We start from the raw sequence: 20806 nt of genomic DNA, 5'->3' as shown, positions 1-20806 counted from the left end.
GCCGCTTCCGTAAGGATCACCATGGTGCAAAAAGATGGTCGAAAGTTGAAAGTGAGTCCGATTAATCTAAGTGTAACAGCATATATTCTTAGTTATTATAATTGTCATCGCGTTAGTAGAACTAGTTACCTGTTGTAATATAATCTGACCGTAGAATAAATCTGATAAATAACGGGTAAGAGTACTTTTATTAATATACTAATTTGCATCGTTAATCTGCATTATCCTTAATACGATATAACGGTTTCAATCAACAAATGCGACGGATAAGGTTATGTGCGCAAATTATTTCTGAGATTTGCTTTAAACGAATCTTTCGAAGTTGTTATATTTTTTACATTGTCTTAATTTTATATGTAAGAGATGCGTATAAATATCTATGATATGTATGGGAAAATAATTGATGTATGAGATAACGTTAACAATTGATAACTGCGAAGCGACACCTGTTGGAATTTGCGAGTATAGCTAAATTATTAATCGTCAATGTTTAGGAGGTTGTGATTTTGGTTTTGGGTACACACCGCTTTCATCCATTTCAATATGATCCTGATTAGTATTATTTTTTCAAATACACGATACCCCTTTACGCAGGAATCTGTATGTGAATAATTAGTATCATTCAATTATTTGCCATCTGTTCTCAATAACAACCGTAGAAGACAAAAGCTTTTGAAGCATATTAAGGTCATTCAAAGATTTTGAAGGATTGTTAATAAAATAAACAAAATTCATAATTTCAATTTCATTTTTTTGATGGGCATGTTAGCTGCCAATGGTACTAACCTGACACAGACTAGAAACGAGGATAGTGATTTTCAGAAATGTATAGTTACGTGGCCGTCTGGCGAGAAGTGACGAGTTCCGAGTTTTAATAAAATGTTCACGTTTACGTCGTTGCATTAGTGAGACAAGTACCATCCAGAAGTAATATCGTCGCTTTGCGGTATGTTGCAATAATTTTTGCCTCATTAATACAAATGGACCAAGCAACGTGACAACACATAATCGATAAAGCGGAAAGAGTATGAAGTTATCTGCTACTTGATGTCGATAAATAGTAATTTGATTTTCATTTTTACATCTGTGTACGTGACCAAAATTATTATTCTCCACAACTTGTTCTTATCACATCCAACTCTTATTTGCTCGCAAATTTCGAATTTAGGTTATGAGTAGTAGTGTAACAGAGAACAATTAATCGGTCGTAAACTCGATAACACTACCGTAAGGCCAGGTGCAAACGAGTGATTTGCGTCAATGTCACTGTTCCGTGATCATATCCTAGTAATGTGATGATAGATTTATACTAGGTAAACAGACTAAACATTTACCATATTTAATTGGAGGTTTTCAGATAAAAATTGCTCGAAATAATGATCTTAACAATATAGTTGCTTTTCGTATAATGAATGTTTACCGAAATGTTTAACATTTTTCTTTTCTAAATTCGTAAAACTATGCATCAAATTGCCAATGGAAAAAATCTAATTTTTATTGTAGCATGGTTTCATCTGTAACTCTATTGCGCGTAACGTGCTTGAGCACTAAACATATGTATACGTACAAGTATCTTTGCTGCTGGAAAATAGGGGTGGGGGGGGGGGGGTGGAGTAAAGAAAAGTGCAAGGCAACATTTTAAGTTTATCTAACAGAAGTTTTTCTATGTACGTATAGATAGATCGATACATTTAACGGCCGAGAATTTAGATAATCGTAATTTTTTGAAACGTGAATGCGTTCTGTCAAAATAGGGAAAATATTATAATAAAAAGGTAAGCTTACAAGGAAATTCATAAAAACTACTCTATAAGGTACGTTAGAGCGTGTTATATTTACGTGTTCATATGTGTATATGATGATTGCGTTTTCGTGTCTCTTTGAAATCGTTTTAAGAAAAATGATTGTCATTTTAATTCGTTATTTCGTTTGGATTTCATGTGAAATAATTTCATAAACAATGTGAATAATTAGCAATTTATAAAAGAGAACTTGAATTGTAGAACATAAATGCGTTCATACATATTCATTACGTATATTCATGCGAACGAAATAAGCAGGAAACAGTTAGTTAAGGGTAATAAACAGATTATTCTCAAGCATTTATCTTTAACAAAGCTTTGGTAACTTAATCAATAATTCTCATATGCAGTACGTATTACCGTATCGATTATCGGATTGTGTTGTATCTCCTATTTTATAGCATTAAATATGCATATACTCTTGACGGTGTTAAATATTTAGTACGATTTACGGGACAAATATTTTTAATTTTATACATATATCTATACAGTAGAGAGTAAATGATTAATATGTACGTTATTTATTTAATAGCCGATTATTGTGAATAATGAGAACAAAATCAAACGATATCAGGCAAGCAACATTAGGAGCAATAGGTACCGAGTGATTGCTCTTATTTAGAATGGCTGAATATTCAAAAATAGTATACATATTAATCACTTTTCCGACCATGTACTTTACCAAGATAAAGTGAATCAAAAATGAATCGAAAAAAGGCGGGACAGAATAGAAAAGAACCGGCTGGGACAGGACGGGACAGTACAGGACAGGACGGAACGGAACGGAACGGAACGGAATGGAAGAGTACGAAGCGGTACAATGAATCGGACCAGATCGGGCCGAGTTGTATGTATCGTGGCATGGTAGTGAATAGCGTGAACGGAGAGAAAGTAGGGATAGAAATGGATTGAAAAAGAAGGGATAGAGAGAGAGAGAGAGAGAGAGAGAGAGAGAGAGAGAGAGAGAGAAGGATGTACGTAGAGTGGTTGAAGGGAACGCTATAGCAAGAGGTATAATGTTCTCCCACCCTTGAGGCCCAAGCTTTGCCAGTCCGCTCGTGTCGGTCAGTTCGTTAGTAATTACGCGGCAAGAGATAGGTTTGGGTATACGCGGTACTTGATATTGTGTAAAACAAAAAAAGTTTGGGTGTGGCGTTTGTTATTTTAGTTTTGCTGCAGAATAATATATAGTAATAATAATATTGACAGTTGAACTTGCCGGAGATAATTAATTAGTCGTTAGAAAACAGTGGACTTTTGACTTACAAATTGAGGAAATGATACATTTCGAGAGTGCCCTTTTTACTAATGAAATTAATTATATTGAGTTTGTCGTTGAACATTTACATATTTGATTAAAAATGTTCAATATTTGACATATTTTTAACAACACATATTTCCAGCAAAAATTGAATTTGGCCGAAATAGTAGTTTATGCGTATGCTTTGAACGAAATGATGTTTTATAAAAATTGCAAGGGATGATTATGTACATGTAAATTTCTCAACTTTATTTGAATTAACGATATTTGAATTTCTTTTTCCTTCGGGGTATTCAAACTTTTGATTGCATCAAAAATTCGTCTTGTTTAACGAATTTCGCACGATCGTTTTAGAAGAATGACAGTCTCAGAAGAGTAAGTACCATGATTGTACATCAAACTATCCTACGCCCATCTTCTGTCTTTACTAGGTATTCTCTATGCTGTATTGGTATTCGCTCTACTCTTTTTTCATGTTTGATTCATCGAAATTTTTCATTTAATTAAATATTCAACAATTTTTAAAATGCGAACAATGAGAAAGTGGTTGATTTTAAATCAACCAATGCCCATGGCTTTCTTTGATACGTTATAATGAATTTTTAAAATGAAAATACGCGAGAAGAGGTAAGAATGTATAATTTTTTTATAAAGTTGGTAAAATGCTACCTGTTTTGTAAAACGTATGAATTTTCAATTGTACATTTTGTATACAGACATTTATTTGTACATAAAAAGAACGTGTACGTGTATACGCGTTTGCAAACGCAGGGGAAAGGGACAGATAGAGGGAGAGAGAGAGAGAGAGAGAGAGAGAGAGAAAGAGAGAGAGAGGGGAAAGAGAGAGAGAGAGAGAGAAGTGTGTAACGAAGTCACATAGCAGCATATAGGCGTGTGTTCTTGGACAATAGGTTTGACAGCACAAGTGGTTAAAGAAAGTGAGTATCTGGTATGGAAAGAGTGTCGAAAGAATCGCAGCAAGTGGTAAAAAGGTATATCGTATGCGGTGGGTACTCGAGCGTGTTCGAATTACTCGAGCGCGCTTTTAAGGCTTTAAGACCGAATATTGTCGAGGAAGATCGGAATGTTTGGTATGCGATTTGCTCGTTGGACGTGTCTCACTCCGAGTTAACCCGATTTTATTCGACTACTGCCGAGGATGTCCGAGTTGAGTCGATCATAACCGATTCGAACCGATTCCCTACCTGACGATTGTAACAAAAGTTCTTTAGCTTTCGTTAGCCGATCGCAGCCTTTCGGACGCATCGCGACTCTGATTTTACTTGATTTTTGAGGACCATGTATGTTCTTTTTTGTCAAATTTCGTTTAACGAATCTACTAGGTTTACCAAAAGTATTAGTATTAAATTACCTAACAAGTACATATCGCTTCTCGTGGTAAGCCCTTACTATTTTCAATCCAGAAACCTTTTATGCTACATAATCTCTGCGACAAATACACATACACATATCTATATAAGTGCACGCCTTTAAAGATTTATGCAATTAGTGATTGCGCCGAGTCGTTTATCTTTCGATCTTTCAATTTATAATTTTCGACTCCATTGAAATAGTAGTATCGATAATGGGGCAACGATTTGAAACTTTCGAACTGTACAGTATAGTATAATGGAATACAAATGGAACATTGCCTTATATATATAATAAAGTATAAAAGAATTTTATCTATCAGTAATAAAAAATTAATCTCATTAATGGTCTCTCTCTCTCTCTCTCTCTCTCTCTCTCTCTCTCTCTCTCTCTCTCTCTCTCTCTCTCTCTCTCTCATAAGAATGATAGAAATATGATTGAATATCATGATTATCGCGATATTTAATCGTACTGTGTATAATATTGTATATTTACAGACGTAAATAGTGTGATATATACACGTATGGTATACATTTGTTAGATTAAACGTTTGTCAAAAAATGTAGCAAGGAATAATACACGTAATGTAAAGTAATATTTTGTTAACGTTAAAACGCGTTAGTAGAAGCGTGACTGTGTGAGGATTGCAAACCATAACGGAACCCGTTAACGGAACATTAGCGACGGTTTAATGTAAAAACATAGAAATGTTTATATTTTTCTCTCAATTTACATGTTGATTTTAGAATGGCCACAGAACTGGCAAATAAGAAGGCTGAGCGCGAAGCATTGCGTGGTGTTATTCAACAATGGAACGCCAACAGGTTGGATCTGTTTGAGCTTTCGGAACCAAACGAGGTGAATTATGTGAATATAGTCTTGTTGTTTTCGATTGTAAGAATACATTGAATATAGATTGGAATATTTTTTCTTTTCCTCCTTTCAGGATTTGGAGTTCCACGGAGTGATGAGATTTTATTTTCAAGACAGTGGTCAAAAGGTCGCAACGAAATGTATTCGAGTGGCGTCAGACGCGACGAGTCAAGCAGTTATTGAAACTCTTATTGAAAAGTTCCGTCCAGACATGCGAATGCTCTCGGTTCCAGAGTACGCTCTTTACGAAATTCACGAAAATGGTGGTACGTATAACGATGCCTTTGTTCTGTATCGAAATGAAATATATATATATATATATACTTTAATAGAAGAACGTAAGCTTGGGCTTGAGGAGAAACCGTTGTTAGTACAATTGAATTGGCACATCGACGATCGCGAGGGTCGGTTTTTATTAAGAAGAATCGACGACAAAACTAACGCTCAAGGCGTTGGTTTCACATCTTCAGATGGATCCAGCTTTCGCAGAAAGTTGAGTAAACGCGAGAAGAAGCAGATGAAGAAGCAAGAAAAATTAAGTCGTTTAAAAAGTGTAGAACAGGACGAAAATATTGTACCTGTCGATCAGAACGGAGTAGCTGAAAAATTGTATACAGGTGAGCGCGCGCAGATGAGACATCGTCGACTCGTCACCTCGATATATGTATCGAATTGGTTGAGTGTAAAAGCTATAGAAATATTTTTCATGGTACATTATCGCGAATTATAATATTGCTTTAATACCTGTGTATCGTAGAGTTACCTGAAACAAGTTTTACCAGAAGTATTTCAAATCCGGAAGCAGTAATGAGGAGACGACGTCAACAAAAATTGGAAAGGAAGTTGCAACAATTTCGGAGTAAAGACGGTGGCCCTGATACTGGTGGAACATTAAAGATTTACGGTGAAGCGCTCTGCAAAGATGTTCCGTATAAAACTTTGCTTTTAAGCGTTCGAGATTCAGCGATTCAAGTCGTACGAGAGATGCTTTCCAAATATGGCCTAGAGAAGGTTGATCCGCAGCAGTATTGTCTTGTGCAGGTTAGTTTAGTTGCGTTTATCGGCCGTTAAATATGCAAATCTGTTAAGTAAATACGTTTAATACGAGTCTGAAAGAAACAGGTGTCTTTTAGTACTCAAATAAAAAACAAAGTAATCGTAATTTTGCATTGTAACAGTGAAATGTGTAAAGTATCGTATTAAATAATTAAATTATATCGAAATATCGTGTGTCCAGGTAAATAGTGAAAATAATGGTAACGGAGGAACTCAGCAGGAATATATATTAGACGATGACGAATGCCCTTTAGCCATTCTTATGAATCATCCTTCTACACGCGGTAAGTATGAGTGCTTTTAACGGCAAATAATTCATTGGGCTTATCAATTGTGATCACCGAGAGAAAAAAGATTTTAACTGTACTTGAAACAGAATTGCAAGTTAAAGCACAGGAATATTTGGAAAATCTATTAAATCGATGTAAATCTCTAAAATCGATTATAACAAGAGTCATGCGCCAAGCGTCGATACAACGGCATGAAAGTAAATTCGCGCACACGTAGTAGTATACTATACAAACATTGTACGTATCGTGTCGTGTATTAGGTGTATATATATATATATAGGATATTTTAGATAGATAGGTGTATATATATATAATACATATAACACGCGCGCGCGTGTCTTGCTACTTGAGAAGGACCGCCCACCAACCCTCGTTTCTGTCCGCAATGCTCAAGTTCAGTCGCGCAACACTGTGATGTAATTTGACGTTACCGTTGCTTACTCGTGATTCGATAACGTTCAGACCGTGTAGAAATTTTTTTTGCGCAGGGAAAGGAAAAAGTATTCGTTTTCGTTTGCGCGAAATGTTTCATACGAGAAATATTAATCGGATCGAAACTAGATTTTGTATTACTCGACGTACGCGATACAACAATTTATTATTTAACGTGAATGGATATTGCAATTTGTGATGTAACGAGCTGAAACGATGCACGGGAAATCGTGCAAGTTACAGTTACAAGTTCGATTCATCGTTTTACAGTTTTACATAATTTTTAAACATTTTAAAATGGGATGATTGAACATTTCAAATCTACACGGCCATAAAGAGACTGTATTTCATTCTGGTAATTACAAAGCCAATTTCGCTGTAGTGTCCAGGGTAGTTTAGTTTGTCTGAAAAGAAGGACGTTTTCGAAATCCGAAGGGGAATGGTCAAATAACATGTCAAGAAATAAAATGTACTGAAAAAAGTCTTGAAATGTATATACTCGTTGTTTATAATAGTTGCGAATAATGAGGGAAAACGTAGGAATTGTGGTGTAAAATACTTAACATGTCAAACTGATCCATATGTTTTCCCCGATCTTGGTGGCAAAGGAGGAAAGGTGGCGTGAAACATAGAGGACCAAAGTTGAAGTGATCGATCGTAAAGGGGACCAAAGGCGTGGATGCGCGCACGCGTATACACATACACGTACATATGTATATTCAGGGACCACGTTAAAAAGTCGACGATTTTTTTTACGCACCATGATGGATTGGGGAATTAGACGTAAGAATCTTTAAAGTTGTTCTTTTTTTTTAACGATTAGTCACAATTATTTATCGGCAAAGGTGTTTCAGTTATTACAAATATTTATAAGTTTTATATATACATAAATGTTTTCGATAGTAATAGATAATAAAACTTGCAGTAAAAATATTTTCACCATTTTTAATATAAACAGTTAGATTAACTCGATTGGTAAATATCTTCAATATTTATATTTATACAGAAATGTATTACTAAATAATACTTTACAAATTTTTGTTTTTTTTTCTTTAAGTATTTCACGTCGGAAATTTCAGATTCGATAGATTTCACGACCGATCATCTTAGTAACGGGTAGCATATATTGTTTGATGAATCGGTAATAAGTCGCTATCGATCGTTGAAAATAAGTAAAGGTAAAATGTGCGGTTGTGTCGACGCACGTGGACTATTATAACTCGGTTGGATATGCAAAATGTAGAACACGTGATTGTTCTCCTAGGACAAGAACAATGAATAATTATAAACAATCCACCGATAGATTTAAAGTTCTTGTATTACATAAAATTTTATTTTTTAGTACGATGACAAGTCTATATGTATATGTATACGTGATATTATTTTTACAAACTTGTAAGAGATCAAATTTCTGATGCGTAAGATTCAAAAGAGACCGACTAGTGATCCATGTTCAAATGATGTAGACATAAAACGTATAAAATAGTAATTTACTTTCTAGTGGTTTTCAAGAATGAAATTGATCGACATTTCTAACATTTTTTCTACAGAGATTCTCAAATCTATTTGATATTTCATTTACAGGTTCGATTATGTTTCACGTAAGAAGAAGACCTGCCGATTATGTGCCTCGGAAACGGAAGAAAAAACCTAGTGGCAAATGGAATGAATTAGATCATAACAGGTTTGTCGAAGGGCGGTAAAATCTGAGCGTAGAAGTTGGTTATTCATATTCATTGTATATTGATACGATTTGCAGGTACGAGGATGAGAGATTGCCGTTTTTGATAGAATTAAATCCTGATGGGAGTGAGATTCCAAATGGGGCGGGTGTACGACATCGGTTGCAACCAAATGTAACGGAGGTGGGTTCGGAAAGGCCGATAGGTCCGCAGGCAGTTCAAGCTCAAACCCTCACTTTGACAGGACCGACTGTCATGCCAAGACATTGCGTAATTGCTTTCACCGAGAATATCGTTACTCTGACACCTTGCTCCAGAGACGCTCATACTTACGTAAACAATCAGAGGATACATCAGACCACGATACTTCAGGTATATCCTACAACGCCGTATTAAATATTTGTGTATATTCTAGTATTTACATAGATGGATGAAATTTTCTCAACCTTTCATTCCTTTCATCTTCACTTATCCATACATTTTTCTCCCTTTTCTTTGTTTTTCCATCATTCCTCCACTCTTTTTCTTTCTTTCTTCCCTTCCTTCTTTCTTTCTTCCTTTCTTTCTTTCTCTCTCTCTCTCTCTCTCTCTCTCTCTCTCTCTCTCTCTCTCTCTCTCTCTCTCTCTCTCTCTCTCTATTTCTTTCTTTCCTTCTCTCTCTCCTTCTTTCTTTCTTTCTTTCTTTTGTTTTTGTTTTCTTTTATATAGAACGGGGCGATCGTGAAATTTGGCAGACTGCATACTTTTAAATTCATCGATCCTGCACCCGATGATCGTATCAGGCAACGACACGATTCTACCAGACAAATCGAATATGGTTACGAACGGTAAGCGCATTGTTCGTTATTTCGCATAATATTTACTTGTATCCACGTTTTTAACGCAGTACGATAAACAACGATTATCAATAGACGGGACGGGTGGGGTTATTGTTAGCGAATATGTTGGATATATTTTGTAAGGCTCTTTTGGATGAAAAAACCAAGCGAAAAGCGAGTATAAAATCAGGTGAGAGAGTAGAACGATGTAGCGTGTAGATAATATGATTGCGTATACATCCATAGTTGCGTACGCGTTTCAAGCACGCTTTTTTTTTACAATGTTTGTAAGAACTCTCTCTCTCTCTCTCTTTCTCTCTCTCTCCCTCTCTCGCTCGCTCTCTCTCGCTCTCACTGCCTTCCTCTTTATCTATCTATCTATCTATCCATCTATCTGTCTATCCATCCATCTATCTATCTATCCATCTATCTATCTATCCATCTATCTGTCTATCCATCTATCTATCTATCTATCTATCTATCTATCTATCTATCTATCTATCTATCTATCTATCTGTCTATCTATCTTCTTCTCTTTCCTTTTCCGTCTTCCTTTCAGTAGATTGAGGACATAGAAAGAGAGAGACTTTTAACTAGTCCATGTTATCCGCACCTGATTTTTGGTTCTCTGGTTTGCTGCTTTCTTTCCTGCACGTAGCTTGCTTTTGTACCGTAGACGCTCCCCAGACTTGACCAGTCAGGAAACAAATGTGGAAAGATACGGATTAGCAGCCGGAACTCTGAGTAATGGGCAGAAACAAGTTCAAGGTCAGAGCCAATCGTCTCAGGATTCATCTAGTCTGAACAAATCTATTCCTGTCGTTGCTGCTGCTGCTGCTGCTGCTGCTGCTGCTGCTGCTGCTGCTGTTGCTGCTGCGCCTCCTACTATTTGTCATAATCGAAACTCGACACATGCACCGGAATCCACGCACAATTACGAAACTACTTTTGATCTCGATGGAAACGTTGAAACTGCTAGTCTTACCAGCAGCAGAGATGGGAACAGGTAATAAGTAATGGATTTCCTCTATGAACCTTGAACAATGGGACGTGTGATAATGAATAATACTAGGAGGGATAGAGCACGACAGATCTTTTCCTTTCCCTTAATTGCGAGATGTGGAGTAAATAGATAAGCGAAACATACCGAAATCGACACGATTGAAACATGATTGAGAAAATGAATAAACTTTACGCTGTTTTGGCAGAACATTGCAGAATGATCGACAATCGCGTGGCACGGATCCTATCTTACCAGCTGTACTGGAATTTCTCGAGGAAACGGAGGAAACCTTTTTTCATGCAGTGATAACGGATGTTGAGCCATCAGCGCCACAGTTTAAGTTAGCTCCAACGTATACTCTCTATTTGGCGGCGAGATATCGCGCAAGCACCCATTACAGACCAGAATTGCAACCAACAGAGAGGGCTCACAGATTAACCGTGATGTTAGCGAACGTCGCTGGTATGATACAGCGAGTGATACAGGTAACGAGTGATATAGAGAGGTCGAATGATTGCCTGCTGTCTTATTAAATGAACAATTTGTTCACAGGAGCGGTACATGGATGCATCTTCTCTATCTCTCTGGCTGGCAAATGGCTCGGAATTGTTGCACATGTTAAAAAATGATAGGCACGTAGGGGCCTTTTCCACGAGGGCGCAGGACATTTTGACAGAGGCTGTCCACACGGCATTCGCATCATTGGTCAGATGTATTTCTTTGGAATTAGCGCCGGCAATGTCCCAATTTATGGCCGACGCCGATGAACCTGCGAAAGAAGCCGGAGTCCTTCAAATATTTTCGAGCACAATGGCTCTGCTCAGGCGATGCAGAGTAAACGCTGCGCTTACGATACAGCTGTTTAGTCATCTGTTTCATACGATTAATGCTACCGCGTTTAACGCGTTAGTTTCGAATACAAACTTGTGCGTTAGATGGTTCGGTCGTCGACTGAAGGCAAGACTGAACGCTCTTGAAACTTGGGCTGAAAGACAAGGCTTGGAACTCGCCAGCCAGTGTCATCTAGCAACGATAATGCAAGCGACTCATCTTCTTCAAGCGCCGAAATACAATGCGGAGGAGCTTGCTACGTTGAGTTCTACCTGTTTCAAGTTAAATTCTCTTCAAGTCAGAGCGTTATTACAAAAGTATCAACCAGCTGCGGACGAGCCGAGACTTCCGGCAGAATTGATCGAAAATGTAGTGAGGGTAAACGGACAAACAGATCATATACCGTCCATAGAAGAAAGAAATTTGAATGATAACATGTACTAATACATCGAATTTCAGGTAGCCGAAAGCGTGGCTGATACACTAGCACGTGCCGATGGCAGAGAAATTCGTCTCGAGGAGGAGCCAACGCTCGCATTGGCTCTCCTTCTTCCAGAGGATGGATACAGTTGTGAAGTGATTCGCGGCGTACCTCCAGGATTAGCAGAATTCTTAGCGCCGCTACAACGGGATGGACTGTGCCGTATGGCATCGCAACCCACTAGTAGCGGATACTGGACCATATATATGATAGATCACCATAATACTGTAAATCATTCCTGTCTTTACTTGTTTTTTTTTTTTTTTTTTTTCACTGTTTATTGAAGATACTCGCAACTGACATTTCACCGATAACAGAAATTTTAATCGTATAGTTTCGTAGTCCAAGCGCGATGAGCAACAGGTCTGGAGGTTACTCTTGTCATACAGGACCGAATACAGCTCAACCCGAAATTCATGTGATAAAGTTGCACAAATCAACGAATGGAATGGGTTTAAGCATCGTTGCGGCAAAAGTATGTATACCGTCTGATATTGCATATAGTACTAAACTGCAAATTCCAGAAGAAGATGATCTAGCGAAGTTTAGTGAGGTTGAAGTTTTATCGCGTTCGTTTTTCCACACATTTCTTCCAACGAGTTACTAAAATTTTTCATCTAAGATACAATCAATTATTTTCCAGTTATCAAAGTGATTTTTAAATCCCACTCTTGGAATTTAAGCCCTATATATGTTTTAATTGCTAAAGTTGTATTTGAAGAATATACAGTATCGTATTCAATTGGGATGCTTTACAGGGTGCCGGACAGGAGAGGCTTGGAATATATATAAAGAGCGTAGTTTCTGGTGGCGCTGCTGATGCTGTAAGTAACTGTATATATCATTGTAGCGCTACGCGTTATTTAAATATTTATCTATCTTTTTTTTTCTTGCATTCTCGCGATACCTTTGCAGGATGGGAGATTGACAGCTGGTGATCAATTACTAAAAGTGGATGGACAAAGTTTAGTAGGAATTACTCAAGAAAAGTAAGTAACGGAGTTGTCGTGTATAAACGATCGTCTGTTGTGAAATAATGTTCGTTTCAATTGTTTCTGTAGAATTGTGATAGTATCGATTATATTTTTCCTAGAGCTGCCGAATATTTAGTACGTACTGGGCCGATAGTAACACTGGAAGTTGCTAAGCAAGGAGCCATATACCACGGTTTGGCTACTTTATTGTCCCAACCGTCTCCAGTAATGACCAGAGGTATGGATTTTTCAATTATCGATGTTGTCGACCGCACCTCTTCGATCGACCGCTTTCGCCAGAATTTCATGAGATTCGAGGCAGCAAAAAAGAAAAAAGAGAAAAAAAAAGAAAAAAAGAGCGGCATCTCCGCAACGATCGAACAATTCTTTCCGTCAAACTCTGTTTACCGGCGGTATATTCGCTTCTCAACGCTTTCATCAAACGTCTCACCTTGCATTACATCTGCCCTCGTGTCGCACGTCCTCTTTAGTATCGTGTCATAGCGCGTGTAAAACAACGAGACGCATAATATTGCTTAACTAACGCTTTACTAACTGATTGTTCTCAAGCAGCGCACAAGACTCGCCCCAAGTCCGAACACTTGGATGCTTCGACGATAGAGCAGAAAACGAACGACCAACCGTCTACATCGCATTCAATGGGTAATTTGTTGAGCGTACCAAGGCACACGATCGATTCGGAGCATTCGACTGCGTTCGATCTTCTACCAGGTGCGATTTTATTAAATTCATCATCGTATCGCGTCTCGAACAGATTTTACAACCCGGCATGGCAACTTTCGGAATTACAAAGGAATCAGTTGAAAACGTGTTTGCGAACTGAAAATTCCTCGTGGTCATTAACGAGTACTCCGCTTTATGGTCCAGTCGATGACGAGTCTACAGTAACCGACGATGGTGGTGGTAGTGGTGGTGGTGGTGGTGGTGGTGGTGGTGGTGGTGGTGGTGGTGACGATGATGATGGTAGCGGTTGTAATGGCAGCAACGACAGCACTATCAAACATTTTCATCGATTGGTCCCGCTTATCCAATTGATGGACATTAAGACACCGTCGAGCACATTAAACTCAAATTCAGAATTCTCAGCTACAGATAATATAAATAAATGTAACGATTCGTTTCTCGATTCGATACCCTATATCGATCAAGTGGATGATACGTTGCCGTTTCCTTTGTCCAACTCGCACGAGTTGGAAGAGTGTCGATCGAAAAACGATGACATGGAAAATAATCGTGTGATCGATATTCGAACGGGTAAATACGATAGGATCGAACATCACCGACCGTGTTCTCTTTTAACGAACGAAGAAGAAGGAATTGTAAATAACTGTTACTCTGAAACATCGAATACGATGCAGCAGCGGCAGGCAGTGTTAAGGAATGAGCAGCCGATCGAATTTGAAAAGGATGAAAGTTCAGAAAAGACGATTTATGAACCGATCGACACTGGCATCATGCCAGAGTTAAATCTTGATTTATCTTGCCTAAACAGTGACGCGTCCAATGGCATGCCTGGTCAGGACAAATGTTGGAAATCACCGGAAGAAGTGCGTCTTAGTTGTGGCGGTCGAGTAGCAGCTTTGGCTAAACATTTTTCAAAGATAGCCGATATCGAATCGAGTGATCGACGAACTAATTCTATTAGATTATTAGAGGGTTCGATGAAATTTCCTTCAGAGCCGAATTTTTCTTCACTCGAAATATGCGATACGAAATCAACCGATTGCTTTACTACCTCGGAGAAGAAAGAGCATCGATCTGAACCAGACTTGAGAGACGATGGTGGTGTAAGACAAAGAGTGAAGTTAAACGATGCGCTGAGAGGAAAATCGATGCTCGACGGGAAACGGAAGTTGTCGTTATTAGAACAGCGGCACGTGATAGAAGAACTGAAGGAAATGTCTAATCTTGACGGCACAAGAGTATCTTCTCTGCCCTTTTCTTCGACTACTCCTGTTGTGCCGTTTCCTGAAACACGCAACGCATCGATGCAGACGTACATTCGAAAGTTTGTCTCCTCATGGACAATGGATAACGAGCCGTTGCCCAGCGCTAAATTGATCAATCAATTATCTCGTTCCTATCCGAATTTCGAGAGGCTAGCCGATAACCATCTAAAAGAATCCGCTAGAGAGTATCCGTGGCCGTGTGATGTAAACAGAGAACCGTCCTATGTTCAAACGTGGAACGAAAAATCGTTGCTGGATAAAAACATGATGTACGAAGCGAATAATTGCAGAATAAATTTCATCGTCCGAAATAAATTCGAAAGGAAACAGAGGGACAATGGAATCAGCGACCAGCAACCATTACCGATGGTTGAAAAACAAAGAATATTGCCGGTAAAGCTCAACGAAAATTGGAAACACTTGGTCGAAGGAAAAATTTATTCCAGATTAACTGGAACTCGCTTAGATCTTGATTCCTTTTTACGTAAGCAATTTACATGGCTTCCTCCGCATCTTTTGAACTGCCTGCCTGCCTGCCTGTCTGCGATTTTGCAAAGCTAATTGGTGTTGCGAAAATTAAGAATTATTTATTGGTGATCAATTTACACCGTGCATGTCGAGATTATTTTTTTCTACGAACAATTTATCATTACGAATTTTCTTCCCGAACGTAAACAACATTTTCGTTTTTATCCCAATTCGTTCCCAACGCACATTACGGTTTAAGTTTGTTCCCTCTCATCATCGAAATTATGCTTTGAGATGAAAAATACGTTCCTCCTCCGCGTATACGATACGTTTCAACAACTCTTTTTCAGTACGTGGTTGCACGCCATTGATTCAATATTTTGTTCAATTTTTCTCACGACAAACTACATCGATGTAGGTATATGTATTTTGTATTGCTTTTTTCTATTACTATTATAAAGGAGACACGCATGCTCGCTTACAAATATATATTTCGTGTAACGTACAGTCTGGTAGAAACATAAGAATTTCACTCTATCGACTTTTGAGACTTGACGATGAACCGCGACGACGTACAGATGATCAAACAGCACTGTTTTAAACTCAGTTGTTTGTGCTTTGCCGAAATGTTTTTTTCTTTTTTTTATCGCGCTTGTATCATCGTACATGTCCATCGGCAAACTAATGCATACTCGAGTCATACATTTCCGCATGTTGTAACTATCGCAGGACCTCGTCGCATGAGTGAACGAGATTTGCCATCACGGCTTGGACGCGACGCAACTGCACCGCAGCAACAAATGCATACCAGCAAATCGGTACCAGCATTGCACAGTAAGTGGGTCTTGATCGTTACGATTATTACGTTCGTCGCTAGCTTCGTACACGTATTCGAAACTCTAGTTTAGTTAGTTTAGTTGGCATCTATTATATTAGATTCAGTGAAAATTTGTATTTACATCAGATGTAGGAACGGATGGGAAACAACAGCACGAGGTGTTCAATCCTGGTTACAGTAGAGCGTCGTCAAGTAACAGCGTTACACCGCCAGCTACGCAGCCACCTCCACCGATGACTGCGATCAGCAGTTCGACATCGCTACGTTCTCGGTAAATGTTCTCGTTCTTTTGAATTTTACTTGGCCGGCATCATTTGGTATATTCTACTTAAAAATTGTGATTGTTGAAATAGCTCGAGTCATAATCTGCATGACCAGACCAGAATTGGGACACTACCCCCGAGTGGTCTCGTCAGTAGGCAACAATCATCTCCGAATTTGAACCCTGGTCAGACAACAACGAGTAGTAATAGTTCAAGTGTTAATGTTGGAACAGGTTCGAATATTCCACAGGTAAACGAAAGCGAAAGATTTTATCAAAACTTGAGCATCTATAGGAATCAAGAGGCACCGACGAAACAACGTCATAGTCCATCTCATCATCCGGACGACAGGTCAGCATACCTTTTTATTTAATTTGATTATTCCTCGATTTGAAGCATGATTAAACGATTATTAGATTACGTTTGTTCATCGTATCGTTCTTCTCTGTTGTTAGAAATCCTCTGCAGGTACAGAAAAACTCGAGAGGTTCACAAAACTCTTTGAACCGTCCGACAACATTCGAAACGAACCAACCCAGAGATCGGCCTATGTCCGCGTATCTACCCCAGCCTCCAACGCAATCTTATCTTGCTAGTGGGCAATCGCAACAGCAAGGTTGTACAGTACCTCCAAGATCGCAATCGACACGGGACATAATACGACAAGAAGCAAAACTTCAAGAAATGCAGGAGGAAGTAAGGAGACGAGAGTTACGAGCCGGCATTCCGGTTCCATCGAATCAATATAGATCAACCGCTTATAATCTAAAACCAACAAACGTGTCCGTTCAATCAGCAACTAGTTCTGCCGTCCGGCCAGTAAAATCTATTGGTTCTCAGCCAAATTTGGGATCAAGTCCACCGGTAACATTGTCGACACCACCAATTTCAACCTCCAGTCACGTTATCACTAGACAAACAGGTGTTTCGAGTTACGGTTATTTAGATACACAATATACTCCATATATGGTGCAATATGGAAAGTCACCGCATGTGCATCAGCACCAACACCAACATCAACATCAACCAACGCAAGCTCAAGCTCAAGCTCAATCTCAGTCTCAGTCTCAGTCTCAGTCTCAGTCTCAATCTCAACACCAACACCAACACCAACATCAACACCAGCATTCGCATCAACACCAACATCAACTTCAACTGCAACTTCAGCATCAACATCAACATCAGCATCAATACCAGCATCAGCATCAACACCAACACCAGCATCAGCATCAGCATCAGCATCAAAATATGCAACAACAGAATAGTGTACACGCGCCGTACGGTCAAAGCGGTGCAACATCGTCGAGAGGAAAAACTGATTCTACTCGTTTGCAAACGAACGGAATTCAATTACTTGACTACGGGAAAGATCATCAGGGTAATCAGGATGCAGGGAAATCTTACACCGATCAGAATGTCCATGTGAATGTTGCTATCGGCTCGCAATATTATTTGAATAGCAATTCTGAGATACGAAGCGATCATTATAACGGCGAAGGCGGGATCGGTAGAGCACAGATCATGCAAGAAGCTAGTTCTTCGATTCCGAATGAGATCTCGATGCAGTCAATTTTACCTGAAGAAGGATTTACAGAAAGTTCTCCACCGCCGCCACCGCCACCGAGTACCACAACTCATCCTCTTTACAATAAACAATCAGATTCAAGGTAGAATCTTATCGTTTACCCAAGTAGAGTAAAAGTGTATCTAAATATGTTTCTTTATCTAGGTATACGGCGAGTATGCAGGATCCTCCACGTGGTGGATACTATCCTGCGAATGCAACAGGCGTTGCGTTGCAACCGCGCCAATATCAATATAGCGCAACTAATCCGTGGCAACGCGAAGAAAGAGAAAAAGTAAATACCAAGTGATTAAGCTAATATTTTCTTATTAGTTCACTATCGAATGAAAATTATCGCCATTTATGATATTATTACTCAGGAACAAGCACGCAGAAGGGAAGCTGCCAGACAGTGGAGGGATCAGCAAATAGCGGAATTAAGTGCACTACCTCATAGAACGTCGCAGCAGGAGGAACAACTGCGAGCTCTTCAATTGGAAAGAGACTTTCAAAAAAGAGCCGAAGAAGTGGCCAACCAACAAGACGATGACGAAGAAAGTAACGATTTAGATAATGAAACTATACCACGAATTCAGCAAGGTGGTGTGCCTTGCACAACGGTGACACAAGATCGAAGCAACGATTTATCGGAGCAACAACAGCTCAATTTGTCTAGAACAAATCAACAATCTGTTAGGGGAAGTTCAGTCGCTGCTCAATCGCTTCCCGAATCCCCGATACATTCTAACAACATCGCCGCGGCACATGGGAATAACACTTTGCAAAACGTTGCAACAATTTATTCGCAGCAACAACAGCAGCAGCAGCAGCAACAACAACAACAACAACAGCAGCAGCAGCAACAGCAACAACAACAGGATAGCTCTGGGACTCATTTGTCAGCAAACTTTCAACTTGAACAAAGTAATCAAATAGAAAATAGCATGGGACAAATTTCTATGCCATCTCTGAATCAGTTGACCGGTTCTCAGAAATCACTTACCCTACCTCAAGTAACCGATGATAAAGAAATATATCGCAGACACGAGGAGATTAAGCGGAAACAAGTCGAATTCGACGACATTCAATCGAAAAAAAAGGAAGATTTCGATATTAATAAACAACAAATACAGCAAATGTATCATCAACAGCAGCATCATTTGCAACCACCACAACAACAGTCCCATCTCAAAACTCAACAAATGTTGCATTCTAGTATGTTACGCTTAGACGGCCTAGCTATTAATGGCTCGAACATGTCTTGTAAGTGTTTACTTTTTATTTATTCTACCAGTGTTTACTCTAAATAATAATAATAATAATAATAATAATAATAATAATAATAATAATAATAATAATAATAATTTACACGTGTATTTGATGATAGCTACACAAAATGGCGGTAACAACGACGCACCTTTGCCCCCGGAACGGGGTTCCAGTTATGCAATTATGTCTCAACAGACGGCTCTCAGATCGAACAATACAAATACGTCTAATGCGGTGACACTATCGTCTCAATCGCAATCAATGCAGTCCGTTAAGAGAGTCTCCTTTCACGATTCAAATGCAAATGTAGAATCAATGCAACGAAATTTGTCGTCTGGAAATTTAACTACGATTCAAACTACGGCCATTGACGTCATTACAGAAGATCCAAACGTAAAATATGTTAATCACATTACTCTCTCGTAGAGCACGGAAATTCTGTCAATCACCATTTGTATCTTTTGTTTGTTTCCAGAATTTCCTAAACGATGCAGAAATTTTGTTGGCATCTCCAAAAACACCCGAAGGATCCGGCGGAATTCCGATTACTGGCAGCACACCTGGTGTAATAGGTGCTCAGGAAGTGTACAAGTAACGTTACTACCGTTTATTCATTTCTTATGCTGAAATTGTTGTTAAGTAATATAAATTGTTGCATTTCTCGTTTAGGGATCCAAGACAAAGACGACTCGCAGAGAAGCAAAAGCAACAGCAAAATTCTCAAGTTGGGCAAGTACCTGAGAAACTCAGTTTTAAGGAGAAAATGAAAATGTTTGCAATGGAAACAGGTGAGGATGGAACTCCGCGGGACAAGGTAAAAATTTCACGTGCACAACGCGAAATAGATAATATTGGTAATCCTTCTACCACCGCATTGAATAACGGTAACCAACACCAGCATTATCATAACAACCTCAACATCAACAGCAGCAACGGTAGCAATGGTAGTGGTAGTAATTCAAATAACAATAACAACAACGGCAATAACGTAATCAATAACAACAATCGGCAACAATAGTAATTAAGACTGAAAAAATGACACTCACATCCTTTAAAGCGATAGGAAATTTTTATTAATACGAGTACGAGTAGGTCAAATACAGTAATTGTTAAGATTACATTTAAGAGCAGAGTGAATTGCAAAGGTGGTGCGTAAACTCGAATAGCATTTTAGGAATCCCGAGTTGTTCGCGACATTACGTACGTATTATATACGTGTAGAACGGACTCCACCTTGACGTATTATTTTATTTTCAATGATATCGATTATTCCTTTTAAATGTACTTGCATCGTTTCTGTTACATGTGAAGAGACAAATGTAATAATAATTGTACTCGCGTCAGTACGTGAAACTCTCTCGCATAACTTTCATACTTACAATATTTAGCAACTAAACACAGCTGATGTTAAATGCATTTGATCCTACTCGTTCGACTTGTTGGACCAATTAGTTTTATCTTTTTCTCTTCTAATATATTAAGGGTATAATATAACCGTAGGTTTCATCGATATGATTCAAAAACAATTGTAGGAAGCCGTAACGTGCCGTAAAGGAATCG

At 38.7% G+C, this 20806-nt stretch overlaps 1 protein-coding gene across 17 annotated transcripts; it reads left to right on the top strand.

Moving 5' to 3' along the window:
- The first annotated feature begins 21 nt into the window (after window positions 1-21).
- On the top strand, window positions 22-20390 carry Cno (adherens junction formation factor afadin). 17 transcript variants are annotated; one of them, XM_076899253.1, is made up of 28 exons: window positions 3906-4055; window positions 5181-5292; window positions 5381-5573; window positions 5640-5924; window positions 6065-6348; window positions 6545-6647; window positions 8670-8769; window positions 8845-9139; window positions 9476-9594; window positions 10262-10591; window positions 10794-11073; window positions 11141-11797; window positions 11879-12127; window positions 12235-12375; window positions 12659-12724; window positions 12816-12889; window positions 12994-13112; window positions 13445-13606; window positions 16042-16146; window positions 16277-16421; window positions 16504-16764; window positions 16869-17442; window positions 17488-18080; window positions 18143-18272; window positions 18358-19240; window positions 19365-19639; window positions 19722-19837; window positions 19916-20390. In XM_076899253.1, the coding sequence occupies exons 1-28, from the start codon at window positions 4015-4017 to the stop codon at window positions 20262-20264; spliced, it is 7041 nt and encodes a 2346-aa protein (XP_076755368.1). In that variant the 5' UTR covers window positions 3906-4014; the 3' UTR covers window positions 20265-20390. The 17 variants fall into 17 exon arrangements, with proteins under 17 accessions (XP_076755365.1, XP_076755362.1, XP_076755366.1 ...); XM_076899250.1 differs by lacking the exon at window positions 3906-4055 and adding an exon at window positions 22-51 and having other exon boundaries at window positions 16869-18080; XM_076899247.1 differs by lacking the exon at window positions 3906-4055 and adding an exon at window positions 30-175 and having other exon boundaries at window positions 16869-18080.
- The last annotated feature ends 416 nt before the right edge of the window (window positions 20391-20806 follow it).

This window comes from Xylocopa sonorina, chromosome 8 (genome assembly GCF_050948175.1).
Source record: "Xylocopa sonorina isolate GNS202 chromosome 8, iyXylSono1_principal, whole genome shotgun sequence".
Classification (NCBI taxonomy): Eukaryota; Metazoa; Arthropoda; class Insecta; order Hymenoptera; family Apidae; genus Xylocopa; species Xylocopa sonorina.
This window is presented reverse-complemented; position numbering and strand designations above follow the sequence as displayed.